At 43.2% G+C, this 26,085-nt stretch overlaps 1 protein-coding gene across 1 annotated transcript in view; it reads left to right on the top strand.

The window, feature by feature from the left end:
* The first annotated feature begins 2,847 nt into the window (after nt 1–2,847).
* slc17a6a (solute carrier family 17 member 6a) overlaps nt 2,848–26,085 on the top strand; it is a 91,710-nt gene continuing 68,472 nt past the window's right edge. Inside the window, exons 1-3 of the mRNA XM_072466675.1 lie at nt 2,848–3,622; nt 5,406–5,658; nt 6,108–6,226. Coding sequence (XP_072322776.1) covers nt 3,537–3,622; nt 5,406–5,658; nt 6,108–6,226 — 458 coding nt within the window. The 5' untranslated portion in view covers nt 2,848–3,536. The remainder of the gene's footprint in view (nt 3,623–5,405; nt 5,659–6,107; nt 6,227–26,085) is intronic.

Below are 26,085 nucleotides of genomic sequence, written 5' to 3'. Positions count from 1 at the left end.
GAGTCGCGCCTTCACAAGATCCTCTAAATCCAATGGCAAAAATGCAATCCAATGGCAACCTCTTTTTCCAGGTCATCATGCACAGCATCACGGTGCTGATCACTGTGAAAGAGCTCCCCTGGATGGCACGTGTTCACATGCCTGACCTCCTGAAACAACTGTTTTACTTGGAACTAGTGCATGCAAGGGTTCCTCAGCCAGACAACAGAAACGCTTTCTGGATGTCTTCAAAACATTTCTGAAGATCAAACATTCCTGTTGATTCATGGGAGTCCCTCGTATGTCACTGACCAAAATGGAAAAGGTTTATTTGGGAAGGCACTGAATACATTGCGAGCCTTCATCAGGAGCACCAGCAGGAAAGTTGAGGCATCAGAGAGCACATAAACCTGCAAACAATTCATCCGCCTGACCCTTCAAACATCACATTCCCCACATGTGACCGAGTCTGCGGATTCTACAGAATTCTCAGCCATCTCAGCACCAATGTAGCGTGGAAGGAACTCCTCTTCCATCACATGGGATTGCCTAAAAAAGATGATATGTGTTTGATGCACTCTATAAACAAATGTGTTTCATTGTTGTACTGTTTATCTTATATTTTCAACTTTAACTATATTGTAAAGATCGAAAGGGTTGATTGTCCCCTTCCGCAATTTCTGAATCACACGATCATTTAAAAAAAGACACAGTATGTAGTAGCATGACAATATTATGTGTTGGAGCTAGTTTCCTGCATTTTAAAATAATCAAATAAATCATTGAGCAAGGAAAACTGTGTTGGGCCTTTGCTCATGCTGGCCGATCCTGTGTTGAGGATCAGAAGCTATTTTACAATGTGGAACAATTCAGACCGCTTCTGTTTCCATAGAATCCCTACAGTGCAGGAGGAGGCCATTTGGCCCATCAAGTCTCAGAATGAGCACTCTACCTTGGCCCAATCCCCTGCCTATTCCTGTAACCCCGCACATTGATCATGGCCAATCCACCCAACCTGCAATTTAGCGTGGCAATTCCCACCACATCTCTGGACTGTGGGAGGAAACCGGAGCACCCGGAGGAAACCCACACAGACATGGGGAGAAAGTGCAAACTCCACACAGACAGTCACCCAAGGTCGGAATTGAACCCGGGTCACTGGTGCTGTAGTAGTGCTAACAACTGTGTTACCGTGCCACCTCATGGTTCTGTTGGCAAGGTCCAGAAAGGAACTGCAACAAGTGGGAGCCATATCCATCAAGCATAACCCTTAAAAGTTCCTTACAGAGAGCAAACACTAATGTTCAGGGGCTGTTTAGCACAGGGCTAAATCGCTGGCTTTGAATGCAGACCAAGGCAGGCCAGCAGCACAGTTCAATTCCCGTAACAGCCTCCCCGAACAGGCGCCGGAATGTGGCGACTAGGGGCCTTTCACAGTAACTTCATTGAAGCCTACTTGTGACAAGCGATTTTCATTTCATTTTCGGACACTTTTTTCTACTGGCATTAATCACAAGATTATACTGATCCTTGTTTTAGTCCCTACCTCGTGGTAGAAAGGAAACGGTTTAGAGATGTCTGGAGCTCCGCAGTGTCGGTTTCCCAAGGAAGAATGAATGTGAGATTGTGGGAGTACGTCTTGATTTCAACAAAGTGAAGATGTAAAATTTGAGGAATCTGGAGATAGGATGGTGTATAGGTGAACAAAACTACCGATTGGCAGGACTCACCAGAGATCTACATTCCAGAAAAGGATGTGGGGTCTAGTAGAGATCCAATCAATACATTTAATATACTTGCATTAACCCGGTGATGGAAAAGAGTGAAAATATTTCAGAATGTTTTTCTTAAAGAGCATTCGTAAGCTCTTAGGGTGTGTGTAGAAGTTAATATTTGGTGGTTATTTCGACAATGATATTGATTAAAATATGGAATAGAGAGTAATTGAGGCGGGTAATGTTCATCACTCATAGAGATGTTGTGGGACATAATATGGAATTTTGTAATAACTAGTTTACGAAGGTCACACTTTTTCTGCGATCAATTTAAAGCATTGTGTGATAACTGTAAGAAAATCAGCCTGCTTGCCGAATAAGAATCGATATGCAGCAATGCAAGAGTTTTGTTTGCAATATTAGTTTAGAGTTAAAATGTGTAACTCTTTCAGTCGAATGACATCGAAACTTGATTTTTTTTAAAAACTGATATGAAGAGCAGCTCATGTTTCATTTTCCCTCTGCAATGGTTTGCCGTTTGAGCTAGTGTCAGGCTGGGCCACCAGGCGGAGATGTGGATCAGATTGAGTCAGTTCTCAATCAACCAATGTCACTCTTGATGATTGGTGCTGCAACATGTTTGATCTGAAGGTGGCATTTTAAAGTTTGAGACCCTGCATTGGAAGGCAACAACAACAAAAAAAAACAATCACCTTTTCACAATGAAAAGAAAATGGGCTGATCTGTTCGGCCCCCAGATGTGTTTTCCTTTAAATGCCAAACCGTGTTCAAATCAGCGCGTTGGTCTCAAGGGGAATCATGTTGTATATCTGAAAACTATAATTAAGACAAGGGGGGAGTTGCAACGCCGCCTGTATAATGCGCTATATTGCGGAATGACCGTCTTACCTTTGCAAAAGGCGTGTTTGGTCTTGATTTGTTTTTAAGGGAAGGATAGAGAGGTTGCACTGGAGCCTTTCTGTCTGGTCAATGAATTAACAGCCTCAATGCAGGGGGAGAAAGAAAGCCAGATACATTCAAGGCTAAGAATGAATGCTCTGTTTTTTTAGCTTTGTGTCAGCAGTGGGGGTGGAGGGGGGCGGGGCGGGGGAGGAGGGGGGACACATGAGATCTGGAGGAAAACTGGTCAATTTTTTAATAAACTCCAAGCTCCGTGAGGCAGCGACACTGCCTGAAAACCTGTGGCGAGATGATCGAATCTCTGATGCCGTTTCCATAGCATCCGCGACTCAAGAAGGAGCCTGGTGACGGTGAGGGATTTGCTGCGATCCGGTCAAATCCCAGAGAAAGTTAGCGTACACCCACACACACACACACACCCACGCATACCCTCTGGCTCCACCGCACTTTCAGTTGCGCGCCGCCACTGTCCAAGGTGCTGAAAATGCCCCACTCGCCCGTGTAAACTTACTGCAATCATCGATTGTGCCCTCCCCCGCCCCACTTTGTCTTATTTGTCCATTGCTGGCGGCTGCAGAATAAAAAAAAGTCATGCGAATTTCTAGACTTTAATAGCCGAGATCTTCATCTGAGGATTTAACAAAAGAGATTTACAGCAGCATTATATTCCTGAAGCAGGATTCTCTAAAACATCATGGCTGTTCCTGAACCTTCAGTGGTTGGACGCGGGCAGCGGGATAAGACTTTCCCATTTCCTCTTTGAACTTGGAATCAGCAGCGGTAGATGAGTTCTCATGTCGGAGTTCCACGCTCCACTCTAGCTGGAGAGCGCCATATCATCCCAGCGAATTAATTCGAATGAACAGTCATTATCTCTGGCATGAGACCTTCATAAGAGAATATACTTGAGCACCTTCTGGGATGGATACTGTGAAGGAGCGGGTTTTTACTCCCAGCAAGGAGGGACTCAAAAAATTTGCCGGAAAATCTCTGGGCCACCTGTACAGGTAAGATTCTTAACAATACGTGCCAATCTGTTAATCGTTTTTTTTTTGGTGAAAAGGTTTGAAGGTCCCCTGGATTAATATCGCGGTGCAAAAGAGTTTCTGAGTCATTTTTCTTGGAATCGTTGTGAAATGCAAATATTTGCGATAGATATATGGAATTATTAATAAGGTAGAAAAATCTCAAATGCTTATATTGATCTAATTCACGCCCTATAGATGTACAGATTTGACATTTCCCCACTCGGCAATCTTTCTCTCTCATTTCCTTCTTCCTCACCTATTTAGCTCTTCTCCTCTAATAAGACTCAGACATTCGTTTAAATATGGCTGCTGACAATTTTGCCCCTTTAATCGCGATCGCTGCTCTGTTGATCAGGGGCTGCTACAATGCGAAACGTTGTTTTTTTAAAAAGGATTTGCCACGGGTTATGGTTGAAACTGCCGTAATTTGGGAGTTTTCCTTCGGTGCGGGAAAAAAACACACTTTCTGGCATTATTTTTTCCTGATGTGGAGTATGTGTCTCTGCTCACTCTCCACCTTAGGAATCAGCCACCGAACGTGTAAATATTTAATATCAGAGGAGATGTCTGTGTCTGCATTTGGCGCGTTTTTTGTGTGTGGTGTAAACCGCAGAGTTACACACATATCGACCTGTTTAATAACATATACACAAGTGTCCCCTTCCATCAAAACACAATTATACAATGCATATTGTCAGATCGAGGATTATTTTGATGTAGACCTTTGTGACATAACTAACCAAAGCTTTCCATAAAGCAACTAAAGTCCATTCAGTGCAGACGCTAAATCGCCTTGTACAATATGCATAAGTGCAGAGACTTGAATACATTCATTTAAAAAATAAATATTGGGTGAATAAATGTACCGCATTTCAAATACTTCCGTCCTAGACTGGCGCACCCATCCGTTATTTCTTTCTGCTTTATATTTCGTTTCACACTCAAACATCTAACCTTACTTTAATTGAAATCAGATTTGACCATACTTCGGCCAATGAGTCAACTGATGGACAACAAATTAAATATTAAAAATTCAGTTGTGTTATTTTGGGGCTAAAGCTTCTACTCGCTCTAGTTAAACAGAGCCACAGCTTTTAATGCCTAGGAAGTCAACATTTTAATTTGCTATTGTTGCTGCGGTGTTAAATGTTAGCTACATTTTAACCAGTAATATTATTCCCTCTTTAATGCAACAAACATAGATCAGAGTTTACGAATTGTATTTTTCTGCTCTCGTCTTATTAAAGTGGATCAAGATCTACTTTATTCCAGATTAGTTTTCATCCATGAATTTATATCCATTCTGGCAGTGTTATAACATGTTCACTCTTCACTAAAGGAAGGCGTTTACTTGAGAAATATATATTTCAAAAGGGTTGGACTGAAATATGCCCACAATAACATAAACTTTTCATTCTTAACTGGGCGTTTATTAAAACAAACAATCCCAATATGTACCTATCTTTATCCATATATTGTTTTCTAGACTTATGATTGTCCAATTATTAGACTGACATATTGTAGGCGAACACATTACTCTCGCCTGGATGTATATTTTAAGGATACTTAACAGCAACAAAATAATTATCTATAAAACGACCCATGCCAATGTACCCAGACTGCAGATTGCAAAACCGCAAAGGTAGCTGAGCAGAGGGATGGATGTGAGTTTATGGAATTTCGCAAATGTAAGATGCACACGGTAATTAAAGGAAGGTTTCGAATCGGGCGAATGTGATTTTTTTTTTGTTCCCTGGTGCAGAGTCCTCGAGAGGAGGCAGCAACCTGGAGAAAACATCGAGCTGACGGAAGATGGAAGGGTGCAGAATGTGCGCCCGAACAAGCCGCCGCTCTGCGATTGTACCTGCTTCGGGCTACCCCGCAGGTACATCATCGCCATCATGAGTGGCCTGGGCTTTTGTATCTCCTTCGGGATCAGGTGTAATCTTGGCGTAGCCATCGTGGACATGGTCAACAATAGCACCATCCATCACGGGAATTCAATTATCAAGAAGGTGAGGACTCGGGCACGCCCTTTGCCTAGGCAGTTACAATCCAACTCAATCAACTCAATCCCAAAGCAACAAGGGTTCACTCTGTAATCTTCTATAACCAGTCTAGTCCTTTGGGTCCCAGAGCTGTGAAAAGTAAAATATTGGAGAAAAGGTTTACGAGCACAATTTTCGTGTCTTGTATTTTGGATTTGCTCCATTTCAAAGAAAGGACGCTGAATGTAGAACTTGCCAAAATGATGATATGTCGGCCCAATTTAGCCCCCTTGCGGTAAATTGAACAGGTCCCAAATCACAGAGTCAATTCGACCCGAAGGTTGCAACACTCGTTCGATCATTCGGTAACGACTGCATCTCTGTTTGTGAATATAAATTGAGGGATTTATCCCAGTGTAATTATGGTATAATCTGACTCCCACTCCCCTTTTCTCTCTCTCTCTCTCGCGCGCAAGAAAGCGACGTTCAACTGGGATCCGGAGACGGTGGGGATGATCCACGGTTCTTTTTTCTGGGGATATATCGTCACTCAGATCCCTGGAGGTTACATAGCGTCCAGGTTGGCAGCCAACAGGTAAACTCGCTCACCTGAATTAATTTGCTGCATTTCGGCCTGCCAGTGATCTCTCACGTATAGTCCATCCTGACTTCAAACCCTACATGATCGCTGATTTTAAACTAAGCATCTCGAATTATTCGAGGCAAGTTGTTAGACACAAAGGGTTGAACGGAGGATGTGTTCAATTTAAATGCTATTTAACAAATAACTGGCGGAAAGCTGTGTAATTGCAACATCCTGGACCTTCCTTATATTAAACAGTTTCCCTATTTAACGAACTAATGTCGGTCATTGGTGATATTTGCTTTTTAAAAAATATTTCCAGCACAGCTTATTGGCAAAAAGAATCGAATTAGCTTTCAAAACGTTTTATAATCCTATAATGGAATAACACAATTATCCAATACAATCTTATTCTTAGGAAGTGAGGTTAAATGTAGTTTGTCTTCCAAAATCCTATTATATGTGTTTGGGCTCTTTTCCGTGTGCAGAAAGTGAATAATTGAAGCCAATTGTGTCAATATATTTTGAATGAAAGGAATAGTCCATTATTGCGGCCGATTAGCGTTTAACGAAACGCACTTTGATTTAAGAGTGTGAAGGTGGGTGTGAAGGGACGTGTAAAATTCCAAATGTTGTTCCAAACAGAGAGCCGAGTTCGGGAGCAGGTTGTGGGCGATTGCGTTTCTATGGTGCTTGCTAATGTTTCGGTACACAGGGGGATTCCAGCCAACCTGTTAATTAGATCCCCTGAGATTCAAACCTAGTTCATCTCGATCCGAGTCACGCACTGTGTGCCGACTGGAACCGTGGGCCCGTTGATTCCCTCTAAGGCAGCAAGCAAGCGTGCCCATCCTAACTGTAACCGCACATCCCAGTCCCCAGGGGTGCCAAATATTCTACAACCCAGCTGCAGAGGAACGTGTTCGGTGTCAATGTTGCAGACTGCACCATGATTGGAACAACATTGCGCCAAGACCACCCCCCCACCCCCTCTCTCCCCCACCAGATAATAATTATCTGAGAAAGATCAAGCGGTTTTCAAGCTGTTGTGAGTTCAAAGCGATGGTGAGGTGGCCGCATTTCCACAAGTTGCACCATCCACTGTGTCAGGACAAGTCCCCTCTGCACTGACTCAATTCCCTAAAAGGCCTTGTCTCATATCTCCCCCGCCCCCCCCCCCATACACACACACATACACTCCCCACCCACCCAATAACAGGAGACTGGATTCCCAAACCGCAGTCTGTACTGCAGGGTCCTTTTTTTAAAAAAAACGTGAGCCTGCAATTACACTTCGTGACAACACAACCCATGAGGACTGAGTTTTTCATTGAGTCGAGCATGTCCCGCGTCCTGTACATTGCAAGGACAATCATAGAAACGGCGTCTGAATTACAAATAGGAGATTATGGGGATATAACAATATCGGCGGATCCTTGTGAAAGCGCTCGTCTCAAAAGTCGTTAACTTATCCAACGATATTTAAGAATTTCTTAAGATTGAGGCTCTAATAACGGCTTGATATCGTCCAACAGCACCCCCCCCCCCCCCCACTCCCCAATTTTCTCCGAATGAATGTCCAGGAGAACGTCCTGTGTTGGTCTGTCACCTTTGTCACTCCTCCCCCAAGCTCACAATTACATTGACTATATTTTTACACATAGAGCCGGCTTCACATTCTGAATAGGTGTGTGTGTGTGTGTGTGTGCATGTTTGACAGGTCCATTTAACTTCGATTCTAACTTACCGGCCCTCCCGCCAGGATCCAATGTCTCAATACTGCATACGGCCGGGAGGACCTCTGTACATATCAGAGCGGATGTTCGGTGTCGTGAGAACTCGGGAACTTGGGGAGATCCCTTTGTAACAAATAGTTCAATCAGGAGGTCGGGTGGAAGAACGGCTAAGTCCCAAGTCATCTTGTGGACAGTTTGTTTTCCACCTCAACAGAAACTGTTGGGAGGAGGAAGATAGGGATTGGTGTATGATTCAACGAGAGTTAGAATCTCATGTTTTCGATAACACCATCTTCGGGCAGAATCGGGGCAGTAAGGTATCAGAAGAACGCTTTTCGTGTCCATTATCTGTTAGGGGGTTAGGTTCAGGGACTATTATTCACTGTTCTGGGTTTTTATTTTTTTTGGGGGGGGGGGGGGGGCATGAGATTTCTCAGTTAGTCTCGGTTTGCAGGAACTCTGCAGACTGCGAAAGATGTCTTAGCCTGTCCCCGCGGCAAACTGTTAATCAGATGATGCCCGTCGAGACTCACAACAAGAGTAGCGATGAGTTGAAGGACGAAAGCAAGCTTCCTGGTGGTATTGTGGGCAGGGACTCGTCATAACCTAGACCAGGAGTTTGCAATGGACCACGGTGATGCTGGTCATGATGTGCAAGCTCTTGTTGGCCACGTTCGCGCCAGACCAGACGATGGGGATTATTGACAGGCGCCAGACTCTGTTACAGAAAACAGCGGTGTGCGAAAACAGATTTGCTAACTATTCGCCCGCCTCACCCCTCGCCCCCCCCCCCCCCCGCCCCCGCCCCCGCCCCCGCTGCCGTCTGCACGATTCTCAATCTGTGAAATTGTCTACAAATAACAACAGCCAACAAATGATAGTTGCCTTGCAGCTTTCCAATGCCCTTCTCTGCAATCCGATAGGAATTGAGAAGCGTATCACCCGAGAGAGCATCTTATCTATTGAGATGAACTAACCCCAGACTGTAAGCGACAAACTTCCATTGTATCCTCACAATGAATCACATTTGAATTTACAGTAAATTCAAAGTAAACTTGGGAGAATGTTTCAACCGGAGCAACATTCACAAACCCTCGTACCCACATCACTTTGTCCCGCCGCAGAGAAATTTCACACAAAGCAAATGCGTCAATCATGAAGATTTAGTAATCTGTCGCCTTGTGGTCATGGCGAGTTGTTACCCAAACGTTTTATTGGAGCATGTAAAAAGGATACATATATCTTGGTTTTATCAAGAATTACTAAACTTTATATTTGGCAGTTGCCAAAGTGTAATCAATTAGAATATAACATCAGCAACGCAACAGACCTACTATTCGATCTCAGTCATTGGCCAAGTAAGATTCAATTTAGGAAAACACAGTTTGAAAAATATATTTGAGAATATCGAAATGGCAAACGCCTTTTGTTTAGATTTGTCCCGGTTGAGCCAAATGATTGTCTCCATTGACTATGGGATGTCTCGCTGCCATGTCCTGTTTTTGCAGTATGGGTTGTTGGTCAGATTAGGTGACAATATTAACCTGCAGAGAGAAAAAAAATACCAAGTGGAATAAATTGCGCTTTAAAAATGTGATCCTTACTACGCGTGTCCACCTTCCGTCTGTTTACAACACGATAAAGGCACGTTGATTGTGATGTTTAAATGCGTACATAATGCATTAGTATTAATGAGATGTTCAAATTTCAAATCAATCATTTCCCCAACAGGCAGAACCTATTTTTCCTGTAAACTTACATTGGCCACTTCCAGGTGAATTTCACCGGTGTGCTAACAATCCTAAAAATGGAATCTTACTGAGTTCATTGACGAGCCATTGGCATGGTGTCATCTTCTTCCTCTTGCGTACCTTCAGGTATGGAATTTCCCCAAGAGGAATGTTTTGATTCGGCTTAAAAGTCAATATTCCCGCCTTTCAACCTCTTCAATCCCATAATGACCCTTCTCCTTGGTGACGTCATCCATGATGCAATGCATCGTCGTCCAATCACAACCCCCCAAGGAGCCGCTTCCGGTTTACCAGTGGGTAAAGAGTGCATCTCACTTCCGCCTCCGGGTTGCTCAGAAGTGAACAGGAGCAGCCCTGGGTAACTGAGCAAAGCAGAGAGGTTATCAGGAATCCGGGTAGCAGGCTTCCTGCTTCATGCCTTTCCTCGCAAGAAATCTCCCTCCATCTGGAGATGGCAAAGTGCATGCACTGTGTAGGAACAAGCGCCCATGAGCAATGCCGGGGAGGAAAATCCACCTGTGCAAAATAGTCCCATTGGATGGACAAGGGCAACTTTTGAAGAAATAACCTGTGCTCTCAACTTTAACCAATTCCCCAAAAGGTCATTCCATGAACTGCCATGCCTCGGATCAGAAGCTCAGCATTTAAAACTTAAATCATTCCATCAAATCTGATTCGGAACACAATAAAGTGTATTCATAGCTAGAACTCCGTTATTGTATTTGACTTCTGAATTAATTATATGGAGGATGATGGATAATATGAGGTCAGCAGCAGACTGTAATCGAAATTGAAAGTTCCAACTGACATTAACCGCGGACCAACAGTTGAGTTAGTTATTCCTGTCGCCGGGAATATGAAACAGCATTTCCACCCGGAAATCATTCCAATGATGCCTATCTTTTTTGTCTGTTTCTTAAAAATGGTCTGCACCTTTAATGGGTTTTTTTTTGTGCTTGGGTTGAGTTTCTCACGGTAGAATTTCAGTGAGGTCATTCCGTGCACTTGTATGATGAGTTCTTAAGACATTAATAAATGTTACATAATGATGTAATTATTTGTAATAACCCATTGGTAACTCGGAATTAACAGAGCTAGCATAGTATGACATGCGCAGAACGCCACTGTGATACATCACATTAACTATAAGATTTGGGGTGGGAGATATAGGAGGGATGTCCGAGGTAGGTTCTTTACTCAGAGAGTGGTTAGGGTGTGGAATGGACTGCCTGCTGTGATAGCGGAGTCGGACACTTTAGGAACTTTCAAGCAGTTATCGGATAGGCACATGGAGCACACCAGAATGACAGGGAGTGGGATAGATTGATCTTGGTTTCGGACAATGCTCGGCACAACATCGAGGGCCGAAGGGCCTGTTCTGTGCTGTACTGTTCTATGTTCTATTACATTGAGATAATGTGTGATACATTAAAGAGGTGAAAGGGCAGGTTAAAAGGTTTGTCTTGTGTGAGCTTCTCTGAAAATAGCTGCTGAATGCTGTTTTCCAATGGGCAGTTTTAAGAAACACAACGTTTTAGTGGAAATTGTCATAAAACACAAGCCACACTCTTCAAGCAGTTAAGGAGCTAAGGGATTGGCATAAATGATGGAAACGTCATTCAGCCAGTTGTAGAGCGTGCACTATTTATTGACATAAGTTTCATGCAAGTATGTGGAATTGCAATATGCTAACAAGGCCTTTAGTAAGATTTCCCTGCCCCACTTCTGGACCATGTGGTTGAATAAGCTAAACCCCAGATGACGTATTGCTCCTTGAAAACTGACACATCACAATTGCATTGATCGTTTTGTAAAATTGAGGGATTGTTTCTGGAGAAAGAAAAGCCAGTATCTACTAACCATTCTCTGGCAACACCTACTCACGATCCTCCATCACTGCCGTGGCCCAATACCATTAGTAAACAACGGTGTGCTTTGATTTGCTACTTTTTTCTAAACCAAAGCACAGCCTTAATTCAATGTGATAAGAATATATTTGAGATATTTAGGTAAATAACAAAATAACTTCTTGAAGTATAACTCAAATGTTTCATTATGCTTTAGAATTAACTTCATATATCTAAATAATTATCTATCTATCATGGTAGCGCACTGGCTAGCATGTTGCTTCACAATGCCAGGGTCCCAGGGTCGAATCCTGCTTGGGTCACTGTCTGTGCAGAGTCTGCACGTTCGCCCCGTGTCTGCGTGGGTTTCTTCCGGGTGCTCCGGTTTCCTCCCACAAGTCCTGAAAGACATGCTGTTAGGTGAATTGGACATTCTGAATTCTCGCTCTGTGTACCCGAACAGGCACCAGAGTGTGGCGAGTAGGGGCTTTTGGCATTGCAGTGTTAATGTAAGCCTACTTGTGACAATAATAAAGATTATTATTATTGTTAAATTAGAAGCCTATTTCTGCAAATACAAAATCTTCTGTGAAAGAGTGAGCAAGTGTGTGGGGGAATTGATAAATGAATGAAGAATGCAAACAAATGCATAAAATAGGAAGATGCACATCATTGTTTAGGTGGAAACTTCAGATCTGCAGGTATGAAGTGAAGAGAGAACAAAACACTTGGAACCTGAAATTATACTGAAATAATAGCCATGAATGCATATATCTTTATTGAAACAGAGGCATTAAACCATTCAGAACCAATTAACAACTCCATTCAAAAAGTGTTGGGAGAAATTTAAGATAGATGCATTGAACCAGTGTGCTTACCGTCCAATTTTGTAGTGTATAGCATCATTTAGGTTTCTAAATCTTTCCTGACATATATGCAGTCTTCAACAGACAACATGCCAGCATACAACACAGATACACACAATCTCACAGATGCACACAAAACACATGCTTGTATACTTGACTTGTTAGAAATGTATAATTTAGAAGAATTTAGGAGAATGAGAGGGGATCTGATCGCGGTATATAAAATACTAAAAGGGATTGATAAAGTAAACACAGACCAAAAGTTCCCCCTTGTGGGGCAATCTAGAATGAGAGGTCACAGATATAGTCACTAGTTCAAGGAGCAATTAGAAATGCTTCTACAGTTAGCGGCACCCACATCCGATGAAAGAATAAAAAATAAAGAGTGGGTCAGAGGCTGGGAACTCTGCAGTGAGTTACTCATTCTCATTCCCCAAAGTTGGTCCATCTTCTACAAGGCTACAGATGTGTGTGATGGAGTACTCTCCAACTACCTGAATGAGAACACTTGAGTTCAACACCATCCAGGGCAAAGCAGATCACTTGATCAACACCCTATTCATCCCAGTGAACATTCAATCCCTCTACCATCGATGCAAAGCGGCAACAGTGATTTGATTTCATTTGATTTATTGTCACATGTACCAAAGTACAGTGAAAAGTATTTTTCTGCGGCTGAGAGAACGTGCACAGTACGAACATAGTAGACAAAAAGAAGAATCAAAAGAGCACATTGACAAATGGTACATTGACAAACAGTGATTGGTTACAGTGCGGAACAAGGGGCCAAACAAAGCAAATACATGAGCAAGAGCAGCAAATGGCGTCGTGAATAGTGTTCTTACAGGGAACAGATCAGTCCGAGGGGGAGCCGTTGAGGAGTCTTGTAGCTGTGGGGGAGAAGCTGTTCCTATGGCTGGATGTGTGAGTCTTCAGACTTCTGTACCTTCTGCCTGATGGAAGGGTCTGGAAGAAGGCAATGCCTGGGTGGGAGGGGACTCTGATAATGCTGTCTGCCTTCCTGAGGTAGTGGGAGGTGTACACAGAATCAATGTGGGGGTGGCAAGCTTGTGTGATGCGTTGGGCTGAGTTCACCACACTCTGCAGTTTCTTGTTATCTTGGGCTAAGCAGTTACCATACCGAGCTGTGATGCAGCCGGATAGGATGCTCTCTGTGTCACATCTGTGCGCACCATCTACAGACGCAGCAACTCTCCAACCTCCGTCCACAGCATCTCCCAATCCCATGCGTTCTATCACCTAAAAAACGAATTAGGCAAGCTGCTTCCCGGGAAGGCCATCTTTCCACAATGAATATATAACACCACAGTGACGTGCTAATTCCATATTAGCATAATTACTGAAAAAGAACAAATTTGCAGTAATCCCGATTATTAGATTCTCATTTAGTAATTTCATTTTCATTTAATCAAGCATCACTTCCCTCATTCGGAATAGTTATACTCTTAGCTTGTCTTCCCTGTTCTAAAAAACGAATTAGGCAAGCTGCTTCCCGGGAAGGCCATCTTTCCACAATGAATATAAAAGACTATAACACCACAGTGACGTGCTAATTCCATATTAGCATAATTACTGAAAAAGAACAAATTTGCAGTAATCCCGATTATTAGATTCTCATTTAGTAATTTCATTTTCATTTAATCAAGCATCACTTCCCTCATTCGGAATAGTTATACTCTTAGCTTGTCTTCCCTGTTCTTCAGGGGCTGTTTAGCACAGGGCTAAAGAGCTGGCTTTGAAAGCAGACCAAGGCAAGCCAGCAGCACGGTTCAATGCCGGAATGTGGCGACTAGGGGCTTTTCACAGTAACTTCATTTGAAGCCTACTTGTGACAATAAGCGATTTTCATTTCATTTCCTACTTCTTCATATGCCTTTGCTATATTTTCTGATGTCGGTATTCCTCACTAAAGTAAATAGGCCTCCCATCCATCCCCAACTCTAAAGCTATTCCACACCTGCGACCGCGATGTTGGTGACAAATTGCAACGGCCGTTTCCCCCCTCCTGATGTCACAAACCATCAGCGCATCTTTCATCTCGATTCACTTCGGAAATCCAATAAAGATGAAATGAAAATGCTGAGGGGGTAATTAAGTTAGTGTCAGCTTCGCAGTCGTTTTGTTAGACGGCAGGAATAAAATGTGCAGTTCAGGTGGAGGTTCCCAAACGTACAATTACGGAGGTGCTGACTTGTCTTCAGACCGTCTGCTCCAATCTTGTGGCATTGGAGGCACTCATCACAGTCCCAGGATGCCCAATCCGTCTTCTCTTCGAACAAAGATAAGAGGCTGGCTCCCGCAGCCGACATCGAATCCATTTACCTGCCCACCTAGCTACCGTGTTCCCCATGGCTTGAGTTCGGCTTGCCTTGAGGGAGGATTCCCTCTGACAGTGGCTGCAGTGAGGGTCATCATTGTTGCACAGTGCGGTGGAAATGACAGGCAGTTCGTGATCGCCTCCCAGTGACTACACAACAGAAACGGAATAATGCAGAGTGCTGCAGCAAAGAGAAAGGCACCGGAAAATTAGATCCAATAGACATGATTAATCCGTTAAAAAAATCAACACAATTGGAAAAGAACGAAAATAATCAATTTTGCAAATTGAAATTGAAATATCTTTGTTTAAAATTCAACGATTTTGACAAGATAGCTCCTTTAAAATAGTTTAAAATGTTGATAATGCACGCCAAAAAGTTAACTTTTTAACAAGGTTTATCAGGTTTTCAAAATAGTTCACTTTATTAAAAACAAAACTTAAATCCATTTTAATTCCTTGTTGGTGTGGGCTAGGTCATTAACTCTTTATGAATCGAGAGCAGCTCACCTTATGCCTGGAAATAATGGTGTAAATGTTTCAAGTGTAATTGATTGGTAATTAACGGGCAATTAGGCTGGTTCCATTCTGACGGAGTAGGTTAGTTGGGCTCACTGCGGGGGACAAGGGATAAGAAATATGTCCCCGCCTGGAGTTGCAGTGTTCCCCCCCCCCCCCCATCCAATAGCTCAATGCGTCGCCGTTGTATTGGGCCGCACAAAATCGGCCCTCTACAATTTGAGTCAACATACTTTATATTGGATTGGGGCTCAGGTGCATTGCTATTTCATTCCTGGCATCGCTCAATTGTTTACTCGTATACCTTTGTGCCAGTCTGCTAACCAAGAGTATCCCCGGGGCATAAAAATGTTTCCGCAATGTCGAGGACAGATCTTCAGTAGTCCAGCAACAGCATTTCCATTTCTGGTGTTTTATGACACGCTATTCCCCGTTACAGAGATGTGCAATAGCGGTGCTAAGGGAGGCTTCCAGTCATTGCGCGCATTGTACAGTCTGTGGACAATCATTGCGATTCAGTCTCTTTATTAGAAAGAATGATTCTCAGTTTTCGATGGCATTTTGTGTTGAGTAACTGATCGCCGATTGGTTCTTTATGTGCAAACTTTAATTATCATGAACATAAGTTACAAACCAGTTTTAATAAATCATTTATGTGAAGGACCGATGGTACTTATTCAATTAATAATAATTGTTATTACTTTTTATTCAATTGGGTGACAGTAGAGGTTTTATCAGCCATTTTCAGTAGTTAAAGGACATAGAATCTATGATTCTAAATAGGTAAACCTGGAAAATCATGTTCAACAGTAAATTGTCACTGCACTAAGATTGTATCCTTCAACAAAAATCTTATTGCACACAATTTCACAAGGAGAAAATATGCATATATATTCCAATAATTTCATCAATTCGTTTCTCCATTCATTTAGAACCTAGGTCATATGGACAGGCTGCTCAAATATCAGTACATTCCAGCACCTCATTGAGCTAGAGTGTGTGGAAGACCGTACAATTCCAACGGATTTTTTTTAGCAAAACCATTGCAAATCCAGGCTCGTTTCTCACAACCATCTCAATGTTTTCGCATGGTTGGTAAGCGCGCGACTGTTTGCAGAAGTGAGCGGAGAGGCAGTCTGACTTCCGTCCAACTGATGCGGTACTCCTCTGGCCATCCACCGATGCTAAAGCCTGAGCGAGCAACAATGAAAAGGGAAGTTGGTTAAAAAAAACTTAGCTGTGTAGTAATAATACATTTTGCGTTTGATCTACAGTGGCAATAATTTCAAACGCTGGAAGAATGTTTGCATCGGGTCTGATATGAGCTCGGTATCAAACTGTGTAGTAATAATACATGTTACCAATTCCGACACTATGTTAGACACAGAGTGCACTGGATCGATTGTTCGAATTCTCTATACCTGACAGTTTTTTCATAGAAACTGAGCTCAGTTTGACTCTTTTGACATGTGAACGTCACCAGGTCACATGGGGATGGGAATATATTTGTTATATTTAGAAAAAAAAAGGGTTAGAACACCGCAGCATCACTGGACCCGTTTAGATGGAAAGGTGGCTGTGCCAAATTACCAGTGAACGTGATATGATTTACGCACATTGCATATTTAGTCATTGGTGCAAAGGCTTACTGACCACAGCAAAGCATTTGCATAATTATTGGATATTTCAAAATTGCATTCATCAATGAGATTGGACTGCGGGTGATATGGGACAGGAGGCAATTTCCTTGTCTGCAGAATATAGATTCCATGTCAAAAATCGTTTTCCAGATTTCTAGTGGTCCCGGTATTTTGCTTATGTGAACACATGCAAAATAACTGTGAATCAAAAATGATTTTTAAAAGATTATGTTACATCAGCCGTGAGGGAACAGTTCAGTTTCCCTTCTCGACTTAAGAATTCAGAGGAGAGCTTGAAAACAGGTTGTCTGAATTTACCAGGGTAACATGCTGTAGTAACTCGGGAGGCTCGCTCTCCCCCACGGGCTGTAATCTGCCTCAAAGCAATCGAGGCGAAATCGTTTCACTCGTCCGTTTGTTTTATCCGATTGTCGTCACTCCACCTGGGTTAGTAAGAATGTAGTTCTCGCTCAAGGAGGCTGGCAGTCAGGGTGTGGAAACAGCTTCCTGCAAGTCTCCAGTTGCTGTCGTTGAAGGTTTGATGTGGACAGGCGGAGGAACACATTAAAATATGTGCCTCAACACATTTCATTACACCTGGCCTAAATCTCATAAAATAAGCAATGTGTGAAATGTAGTCAGGACAATCTACCCTCTCCCCCTTCCTCCACGCCATCTCTCTAACCTGTCTGTCCCCTTGACGATTTCATTTCTAGATTATGAATTGGCTTATTCACAAACTAAACCCCTGAACTAACCATTCAATCTAACCCGACCCAATTCTAACCAGGGTTGTACAGTTAAATATATTCAAACTACAGCACTGAATATCGAAATCAGAGAATGGATACGGACGTAAGAAGGCCATTCACTCCATTGTGTCTGTGCTGGCTCTCTGTATAATAATGATAATCTTTATTAGTGTCACAAGTAGGCTTACATTAACATTGTATTGAAGGCCACATCCCCTCCTTCCCCTGCAGCCTAGCACGTTTATCATTTTATTTCAGTTCATGATATAGGTAATGCTAAGACCCCAGTTGGTGTCATAACAGGCTGTTTAGCACAGGGCTAAATCGCTGGCTTTGCAAGCAGACCAAGGCAGGCCAGCAGCACGGTTCGATTCCCGTAACAGCCTCCCCGAACAGGTGCCGGAATGTGGTGACTAGGGGCTTTTCACAGTAATTTCATTTGAAGCCCACTTGTGACAATAAGCAATTTTCTTTTCATTTCAACTGCGCAAGAAGAGCCCAGAATGGAACACTGGCTCAAAGGGCCGTAACATTTACTTTTTAAATTTTATTCAACATGAAAAATATGGATTAAATATGGATATTTACTCCCCCCCCTCAGTTTACCAATTACACATTAATTTAAAGATTAACATGGATTACAGAGTACACCTGAAGCTGCATGATCTCATTAACACACAAAGTCCTCTTTAAGCAGACAAGTCAATTGTGGTTAAATACACACACTGCACTCTCAACCCAAGTTAGTGTCTGTGGATTATTCCTCAGAATCCCCCCAGATGATTGTCATGTGGGAGTTTGCAAACTTCACTCAACCCAAAAAACACTTTAAATTTTGCATTGGCAATAATGCTTTCCATCAGTTGTTTGCATTCCAAACTCCAGACCAGGTTATCCAAATGACCTCATTAAACAAAGCTTCCGCTCCATTTTTAACCTTGAATCCAGTCCAGGATTTAAAAACAATATTTTACAGGTTGTGAGCGTCACTGGTTAGGCCAGGATTTATTGCCCATCCCTAGTTGCCCTTCAGAAGGTGGTGGTGAGTTGCCTTCTTGAACCACTGCAGTCCTTGAGGTGTAGGTACACCCACTTTATCCCTTTAAAATGTCTTTGTCTTGACTGCGGCTCAAGATGTAAACAATTGCTTCAATTCCCCAGCTTTTTCCCCATAGCTACAAGACTCCTCAACGACTCCCCCTCGGACTGATCTGTTCCCTGTAAGAACACTATTCACGATGCCCTATGCTGCTCTTGCTCATTTATTTGCTTTGTTTGGTCCCTTGTCCCGCACTGTAACCAATCACTGTTTGTCGATGTGCCATTTGTCAATGTTCTCTGTTGATTATTCTTTTGCCTACTATGCACGTATTGTGTACGTTCCCTCGGCTGCTGAAAAATACTTTAAACTGTACTTCGGTACATGTAACAATAAATCAAATCAAATCAATCAAATAAAAAATCAATTCTCGATTCCCAGACTGGATTAAAATGCCATCAACAGTTTCATGTACCTCTAAAGCCTGCTGCCCCACTTTAAATCTAGTTACAGCAATTGTCTCTTTAACTCATAACACTTTGTTTAACCTTCCTTGAATTCTTCTGAACAATACCTTGGTCTCTTCACTTCAGTTTTAAGACATTCTTTCCATCCAAATTGCCTGATTATCATGTTAGGCTACCAGTCCAAACTCCACCATTTGTTAGAATACCAGACGAGAACCCCAAATATATTTTTTAAATTTGTAAAATTTTGAGGAAAAGGATACTTTTCCCCAGGTGTAATTATTCTGACCAATGGGCATTTTTTAATATTAGAACAAACTTTAATTTAAACATCGAATTAGCCACATTAACGTCACAGAAATAACTTTCCAATTATCAGTTAAACAGTTCTTCAAGACAAGGAAAAACCTAAACTTACTGTCTATAGCTGCTACGAACTCCAATTAAGTTGCCCAACATGGTTCAAATTTAATTTATAAATAAAGTTAACAAAACAAGTTTATTTGCTGAGCTGTGTAGAAATGTTCAGAGAGCGTTCCTTCCAAGAACTGACTCAGTACACCTCTGCTTAACCTAACAGCATTTGACAAAACTGCTGTTCAACTTAAAATCCTTCTGTTTCGTCAGACCCAAATCCCATGGCACACTGCAAAACTACAGACCGGCTTGGCTCCTCCTATTACTGCTAATAACAATGATCTTTATTAGTGCCACAGGTAGGCTTACATTAACACTGCAATGAAGTTACTGTGAAAAGCCCCTAGTAAAGTCTTCATCAGCTTCCTCTTTGCATGGACAGTTGACAGAAATGTCAATCACCTGCCACTCAATTCTGATTGACCAATAAGCATTGAGGCTGTAATGTGTTATTCTCGATAACATTATTGATAGAGTAAAGCCCACCTGTCTCTCAATTCATCTTTAGTGTGTTTCATGCAAAAGCTTTGTTCAAATACATAGTGCACAGTTAAAATACATGTCAGTAGCACAGATTAGACATCTAGAATCTTTGAGTTTCTTCTCTCTGCACCTGAGGTTTTTTTAAGAATATCGGCACGCCATGTGTTCGAAACCAATCCAATTTGCATTTCAGATAATGAGATTGTTTATATAATATGAAGGATTTACTCAAAGAGTTTTCTTTTGGGGAAAGGGGTTGGGATTTAGAATAAAGTATTCACCGGTGGTCACAGCTGTGGCGAGGTTGGATCAGAATCACCTGTTGGAGCTTGGCACAGATTTGAAATGGATGTTTGCAGCTCTGCTTTTAATTAAGCACGGGTTTTCAGTGGTGATCTGAGCCTTGCAAACAGTTCGACTCTGAATCCTTCCCCATCAGAAACACAGCACTCAAATCTACATGGTCAAACCAAATCAAGGGAAGGTGGTGGCATAGTGGTATTGTCCCAGGACTAATAATCTAGATACCCAGGATAATGATCTGGGGACCCAGGTTCAAATCCTACCATGACAGGTGGTGGAATTTAAACTCAATTTAAACTCAATTAACTATCTGGAATTAAAAGTCTAATGATGACCGTGAAACCATTGTCAAAAAAAAATGTCTGGTTCAATAATGTCCTTTAGGAAGGAAATCTGCAGTCCTTACATGGTCTGGCCTACTACATGTGACTCCAGACCAACAGCAATGAAATGACCCAGCAAGCCACTCAGTTGTATTCAACTGGGACAAAAAGACAAAAAAGAAATGAAGACAGACAGACCACCCGGCAGCGATCAAGGCACCGGAAATGACGATGGCAAACCCAGCCCAGCCCTGACTACCCTGCAAAGTGCTCCTTACTAACATCTGGGGGCTTATGCCAAATTTGGGAGAGCTGTCCCACAGACTAGTCAAGCACCAGCCTTACACAGTCATACTCACAGAATCATACCTTACAGATAATATCCCAGACAGCACCATCACCATTTCTGGGTATGTCCTGCTCACCGGCAGGAGAGACCCAGCAGAGGTGGCGGCATAGAGTCGGAAGGGAGGGAATTGCCCTGGGAGTCCTCAACATCGACTCTGCACCCCATGAAATCTCATGGCTTCAGGTTAAACATGGACAAGGAAACCTGCTGATGAATCAGTACTCCTCCATGTTGAACACCACTTGGAGGAAGCACTGAGGGTGGCAAGGGTGCAGAATATACTCTGGGTGGGGGACTTCAATGAGCATCACCAAGAGTGGCTCGGTAGTACCACCACCAACCGAGTTGGCCGGGGCCTAAAGGACATAGCTGCTAGACTGGGACTGCAGCAGGTGGTGAGGGAACCAAGAAGAGGGAAAAACATACTTCACCTTATCCTCACCAATCTGCCTGCTGCATGACAGTATCGGTGGAAGTGACCACCGCACTGTCCTTGTGGAGACAAAGTCCTATCTTCACATTGAGGATACCCTCTATCGTGTTGTGTCGCACTACCACTGTGCTAAATGGGATAGACTTTGAACAGATCTAGCAACTCAAGACTGGGAGTCTATGAGGTGCTGTGGGCCATCATCAGCAGCAGAATTGTATTCAACCACAATAACCTCATGTAACCTCATGGCCCGGCATATCCCCAACTCTACAATTTCCACCAAGCCAGGGGATCAACTCTGGTTCAATGAAGAGTGCAGAAGAGCATGCTGGGGGCAACATCAGACATACCATAAAATGAGGTGTCGACCTGGTGAAGCTACAACACAGGACGACCTGTGTGGCAACAGCATAAATAGCAAGTAATAGACAGAGCTAAGCGATTCCACAACCAACGCATCAGATCTAAACTCTGCAGTCCTGCTACATCCAGCCGTGAATGGTGGTGTACTATTAATCAACTCAGGGAGATGAAGGCTCTACAAATGTCCCCATCCGCAATGATGGAGGAGCCCAGCGCATGTGTGCAAAAGACAAGGCTAAGGCATTCGCAACAATCTTCAGCCAGAAGTGCCGAGTGCATGATACATCTCGGCCTCCTCCGGAGATCCCCAGCATCACAGACGTCAGTCTTCAGCCAATTCGATTCACTCCACGTGATATCAATAAAATTTTTTTAAAATATCTATTTATTAAAGTTTTTTAACACAATTTTTCTCCCTTACAAACAATAACCCCCCCCCCCCCCCCCCCCCGGTAACAAAAAAAAACCGAGAAATCGCGCAGAGCAAGATATATACATGGCAAAATGATATATTTATACAACTTTGTACACTGGCCCTCACCCGTACGTGCCAGTTTCCCCAATCCTTCATTTTATCTCTTGCTCATCCACCCTCCCAGGCAGTCCCCCCTTTGCCCCCCCACCCCCCCTCCCAGGACGTCCCCCCCCCCCCCCCCAAGGTTGCTGCAGCTGACCGACCTTCCTCTAACGCTCCGCGAGATAGTCTAGGAACGGTTGCCACCGCCTGTAGAACCCCTGCGCAGACCCTCTCAAGGCGAACTTAATCCTCTCCAACTTTATGAACCCAGCCATATCATTTATCCAGGCCTCCAGGCTGGAGGGCTTCGCCTCCTTCCACATTGGCAAGATCCTTCGCCGGGCTACGAGGGACGCAAAGGCCAGAATACGTGATATCAATAAATGGCTGAAGGCACTGGATACTGCAAAGGCTATGGGCCCTGATAATATCTCGGCAATAGTACTGAAGACTTGTGCTCCAGAACTTGCCACACCCCTAGCCAAGCTGTTTCAGCGCAGCTACAACACTGGCATCTACCCGGCAACGTGGAAAATTGCCCAGATGTGTCCTGTACACAAGAAATAGGACAAATGTAACCCAGCCAATTACTGCCCTATCAGTCTACTCTCCATCATCAGCAAAGTGATGGAAGGAATCATCAACAGTGCTATCAAGCGGCACTTACTTGCCAATAACCTGCTCATGGACGCTCAGTTTGGGTTCCGCCAGGGTGACTCAGCTCCTGACTTCATTACAGCCTTGGTTCAAAATTGGACAAAAGTGCTGACTGTCAGAGGTGAGGGGAGAACGACAGCCCTTGTCATCAAGACATCATTTGACCAAGTGTGGCATCAAGGAGCCTGAGCTAAACTGGAGTCAATGGGAATCAGGGGGAAATCTCTCCGCTGATTGGGATCATACTTGGCACAAAGGAAGATGGTTGTGGTGGTTGGAGGTCAATCATCTCAGCTCCAGGACATCACTGAAGGAATTCTTCAGCGTAATGTCTGTCCTCGGCCCAACCATCCTCAGCTGCTTCATCAATGACCTGCCTTCCATCATAAGGTCAGAAGTGGGGATATTTGCGGATGACTGCACAATGTTCAGCACTATTCGCAACTCCTCAGATTACTCCTCCCTCCAAATGCAGCAAGACTTGGACAATATCCAGGCTTAGGCTGACAGGTTACATTCATGCCACACAAGTGCCAGGCAATGACCATCCTCTACAATAGAGGATCTAACCATTGCCCCTTGACATTTAATGGCATTACCATCTCTGAATCCCCCACAATCAACATCCTGAGGGTTACCATTGAGCAGAAACTGGACTAGAAACATTAATACTGTGGCTAGCAGGGCAGGTCAAAGGCTAGGAATTCTACGGCGAGTAACTCACCTCCTGACCTCCCTAAAGCCTGTCAATTAACCAAAAGGCACAAGTCAGGAGTGTAATGGAATACTCTCCACTTGCCTGGATGAGTGCAGCTCCAACAACACCCAAGAAGCTCGGCATCATCCAGGACAAAGCAGCCCGCTTGATGGCTCCTCCTTCCACAAAACTTCAAACCCTCCACCACCGATGAACAGTGGCAGCCGTGTGTACCATCTACAAGATGCACTGCAGTAACTTGTCAAGGTTCCTTCGACAGCACCTTCCAAACCCACGACCACCACAATCTAGAAGGACAAGAGCAGCAGATACCTGGGATCCCCACCGCCTGGAGGTTCCCCTCCAAGTCACTCACCACCCTGACTTGGAAATATATCACCGTTCCTTCGCTGTCACTGGGACAAATTCCTGGAACTCCCTCCCTAACAACACAGTGGGTGTATCTACACCTCAAGGTCTGCAGCGGTTCAAGAAGGCAACTCACCACCACCTTCTGAAGGGCAAGTAGGGATGGGCAATAAATGCTGGCCTAACCAGCAACGCGCACATCCCGTAAATGAATAAAAAATTCAAATGAAAAGCAATTGAATTGTTATTATGAAATAATTACTCTGACATTTAGTCATTAATTATTGTGACAGTTATTAGTTGAACAGTAACCCAGACAACATATGTAGGCATCAATGTTACACCTTTAAAATATATGTTTAATCATTCCTGCATCCAAGGCCAACATTTATTGCCCATCTCCAATTACCCTTGAGAAGGTGATGAGCTGCCTTCTTGAGCCACTATAGTCCATGTGCTGTTAGGGCAAGTGTTCCAGGATTGTGACCCAGCAACAGTCAAGGAACGGTGATGAGGTTCCAAGGCAGGATGCTGTATGACCTGGAGAGAAACCTGCTGGTGGTGCTGCTCCGATTCTTCCACAGTCAAGGGCGAGGGTTTGGAAGGTGCTCTCAAAGGTGCCTTTGTGATGCAAACTTCTATATGGTATGCACTGCTGCCACTGTGCACCTGTGGTGGAATGAGTTAATGTTTGAGGTGGCGAACAAGGCACAGGTCTTCAGCACTACAGCTGGATGTTGTCGGGGCCCAGAATCTTGTCTGTACCCAGCACCTTCAGCTATTTCTTGATCTTACATGGAAGGAATTGAATTGCATGAAGAATGGCATCCACGATATAGGGACCTCAAGAGAAGGTCAAAATGGATCATCTACCCAGGTTAGGTTGATGGCAGCTTTAATGGGGGATTTTTGTGGGAGAGAAAAGAGATCTCTAAAATAAAATGGGTCGACGCAAGTCACCAATAACCAAAAAGTAATGCCTGCTCCAAGAAATTGCTGGAGGTCCTAGAAGAGGGACATGATGAGTTGTAAGAAATATGGAAAACCATTTTTTCTCCAACTCCGTTGAAATGATTCAAATGCATTATAAAGATATTATAAAGATTGTTATTTAACAAAAGAAAGGATAAATGGTTGATGATATTGTGAAATATGCACAGGTGGCAGGCATTGTTTGATTAAGGACTAAGAGCACTTGAATCAAAGGGATGATTGGGACTATGAGGCAGAGGTCCTGTGAATAAATCTACCAACAAGGAAATATGTCTTGTTTCATGGATGGTTTGCTTTGCAACAATGGTAGATACAAGATATTACTACAAATAAAGTGTCGTACCCCAACATTTCTGCATGGAATCGCCACTCTTTTCAAACCTTAAAATGTTGTCATCGTTGAACCAAGTAGAACTTTCTTATTCCTTGACCTTACTTCAATCCTTATTATTGACTGAATCTCAATCACATTTAAACCAATCCATTCCACACACCGTGAATGTTGCAGCCACTGTCCAATATTGCTCAATTAAATGAATCTGCGACCAGTACACATTACCAGACTGAAGATTCTTGTGTCCAGTACAATTTCCTCAGACTGATCAATATCATCATCTTCCACTTCTGAACCTTGTGCGTCACCTTGAAACCCCGTTGTCCTAATCTTGACAATTTACTGCATGATGATATTTCAAATCACATCTGAAACAGCTGTTAAAAACACCTGTACTCCTGGTGTTCATTCATCTGTTTTTATTACTCCATTCTTGTCATCTGTCAGAACTGTCATAACGGCCTCCAGCCTCATTTCTTTTGTCTGTGATTCTTCTGTTGTTTTGACTCCTTCACCCCATACCCGAAGACATGAAATGTCAGGAGCATTGACTCCTCCATCTTTTGCGACGCTGCCGAAACGTCTAATTTGTACCACCAAGGCTCCTGGAAGTGACTACCTTCCTGGGAATATCTATTAGAGCCTGAGTCATCTGATCCAAAAGCGTGTTTCATATTG

This window comes from Scyliorhinus torazame, chromosome 10 (assembly GCF_047496885.1).
Source record: "Scyliorhinus torazame isolate Kashiwa2021f chromosome 10, sScyTor2.1, whole genome shotgun sequence".
Lineage (NCBI taxonomy): Eukaryota > Metazoa > Chordata > Chondrichthyes > Carcharhiniformes > Scyliorhinidae > Scyliorhinus > Scyliorhinus torazame.
Note: the sequence above shows the minus strand (reverse complement) of the source record. Positions and strands in the feature narration are given on the sequence as shown.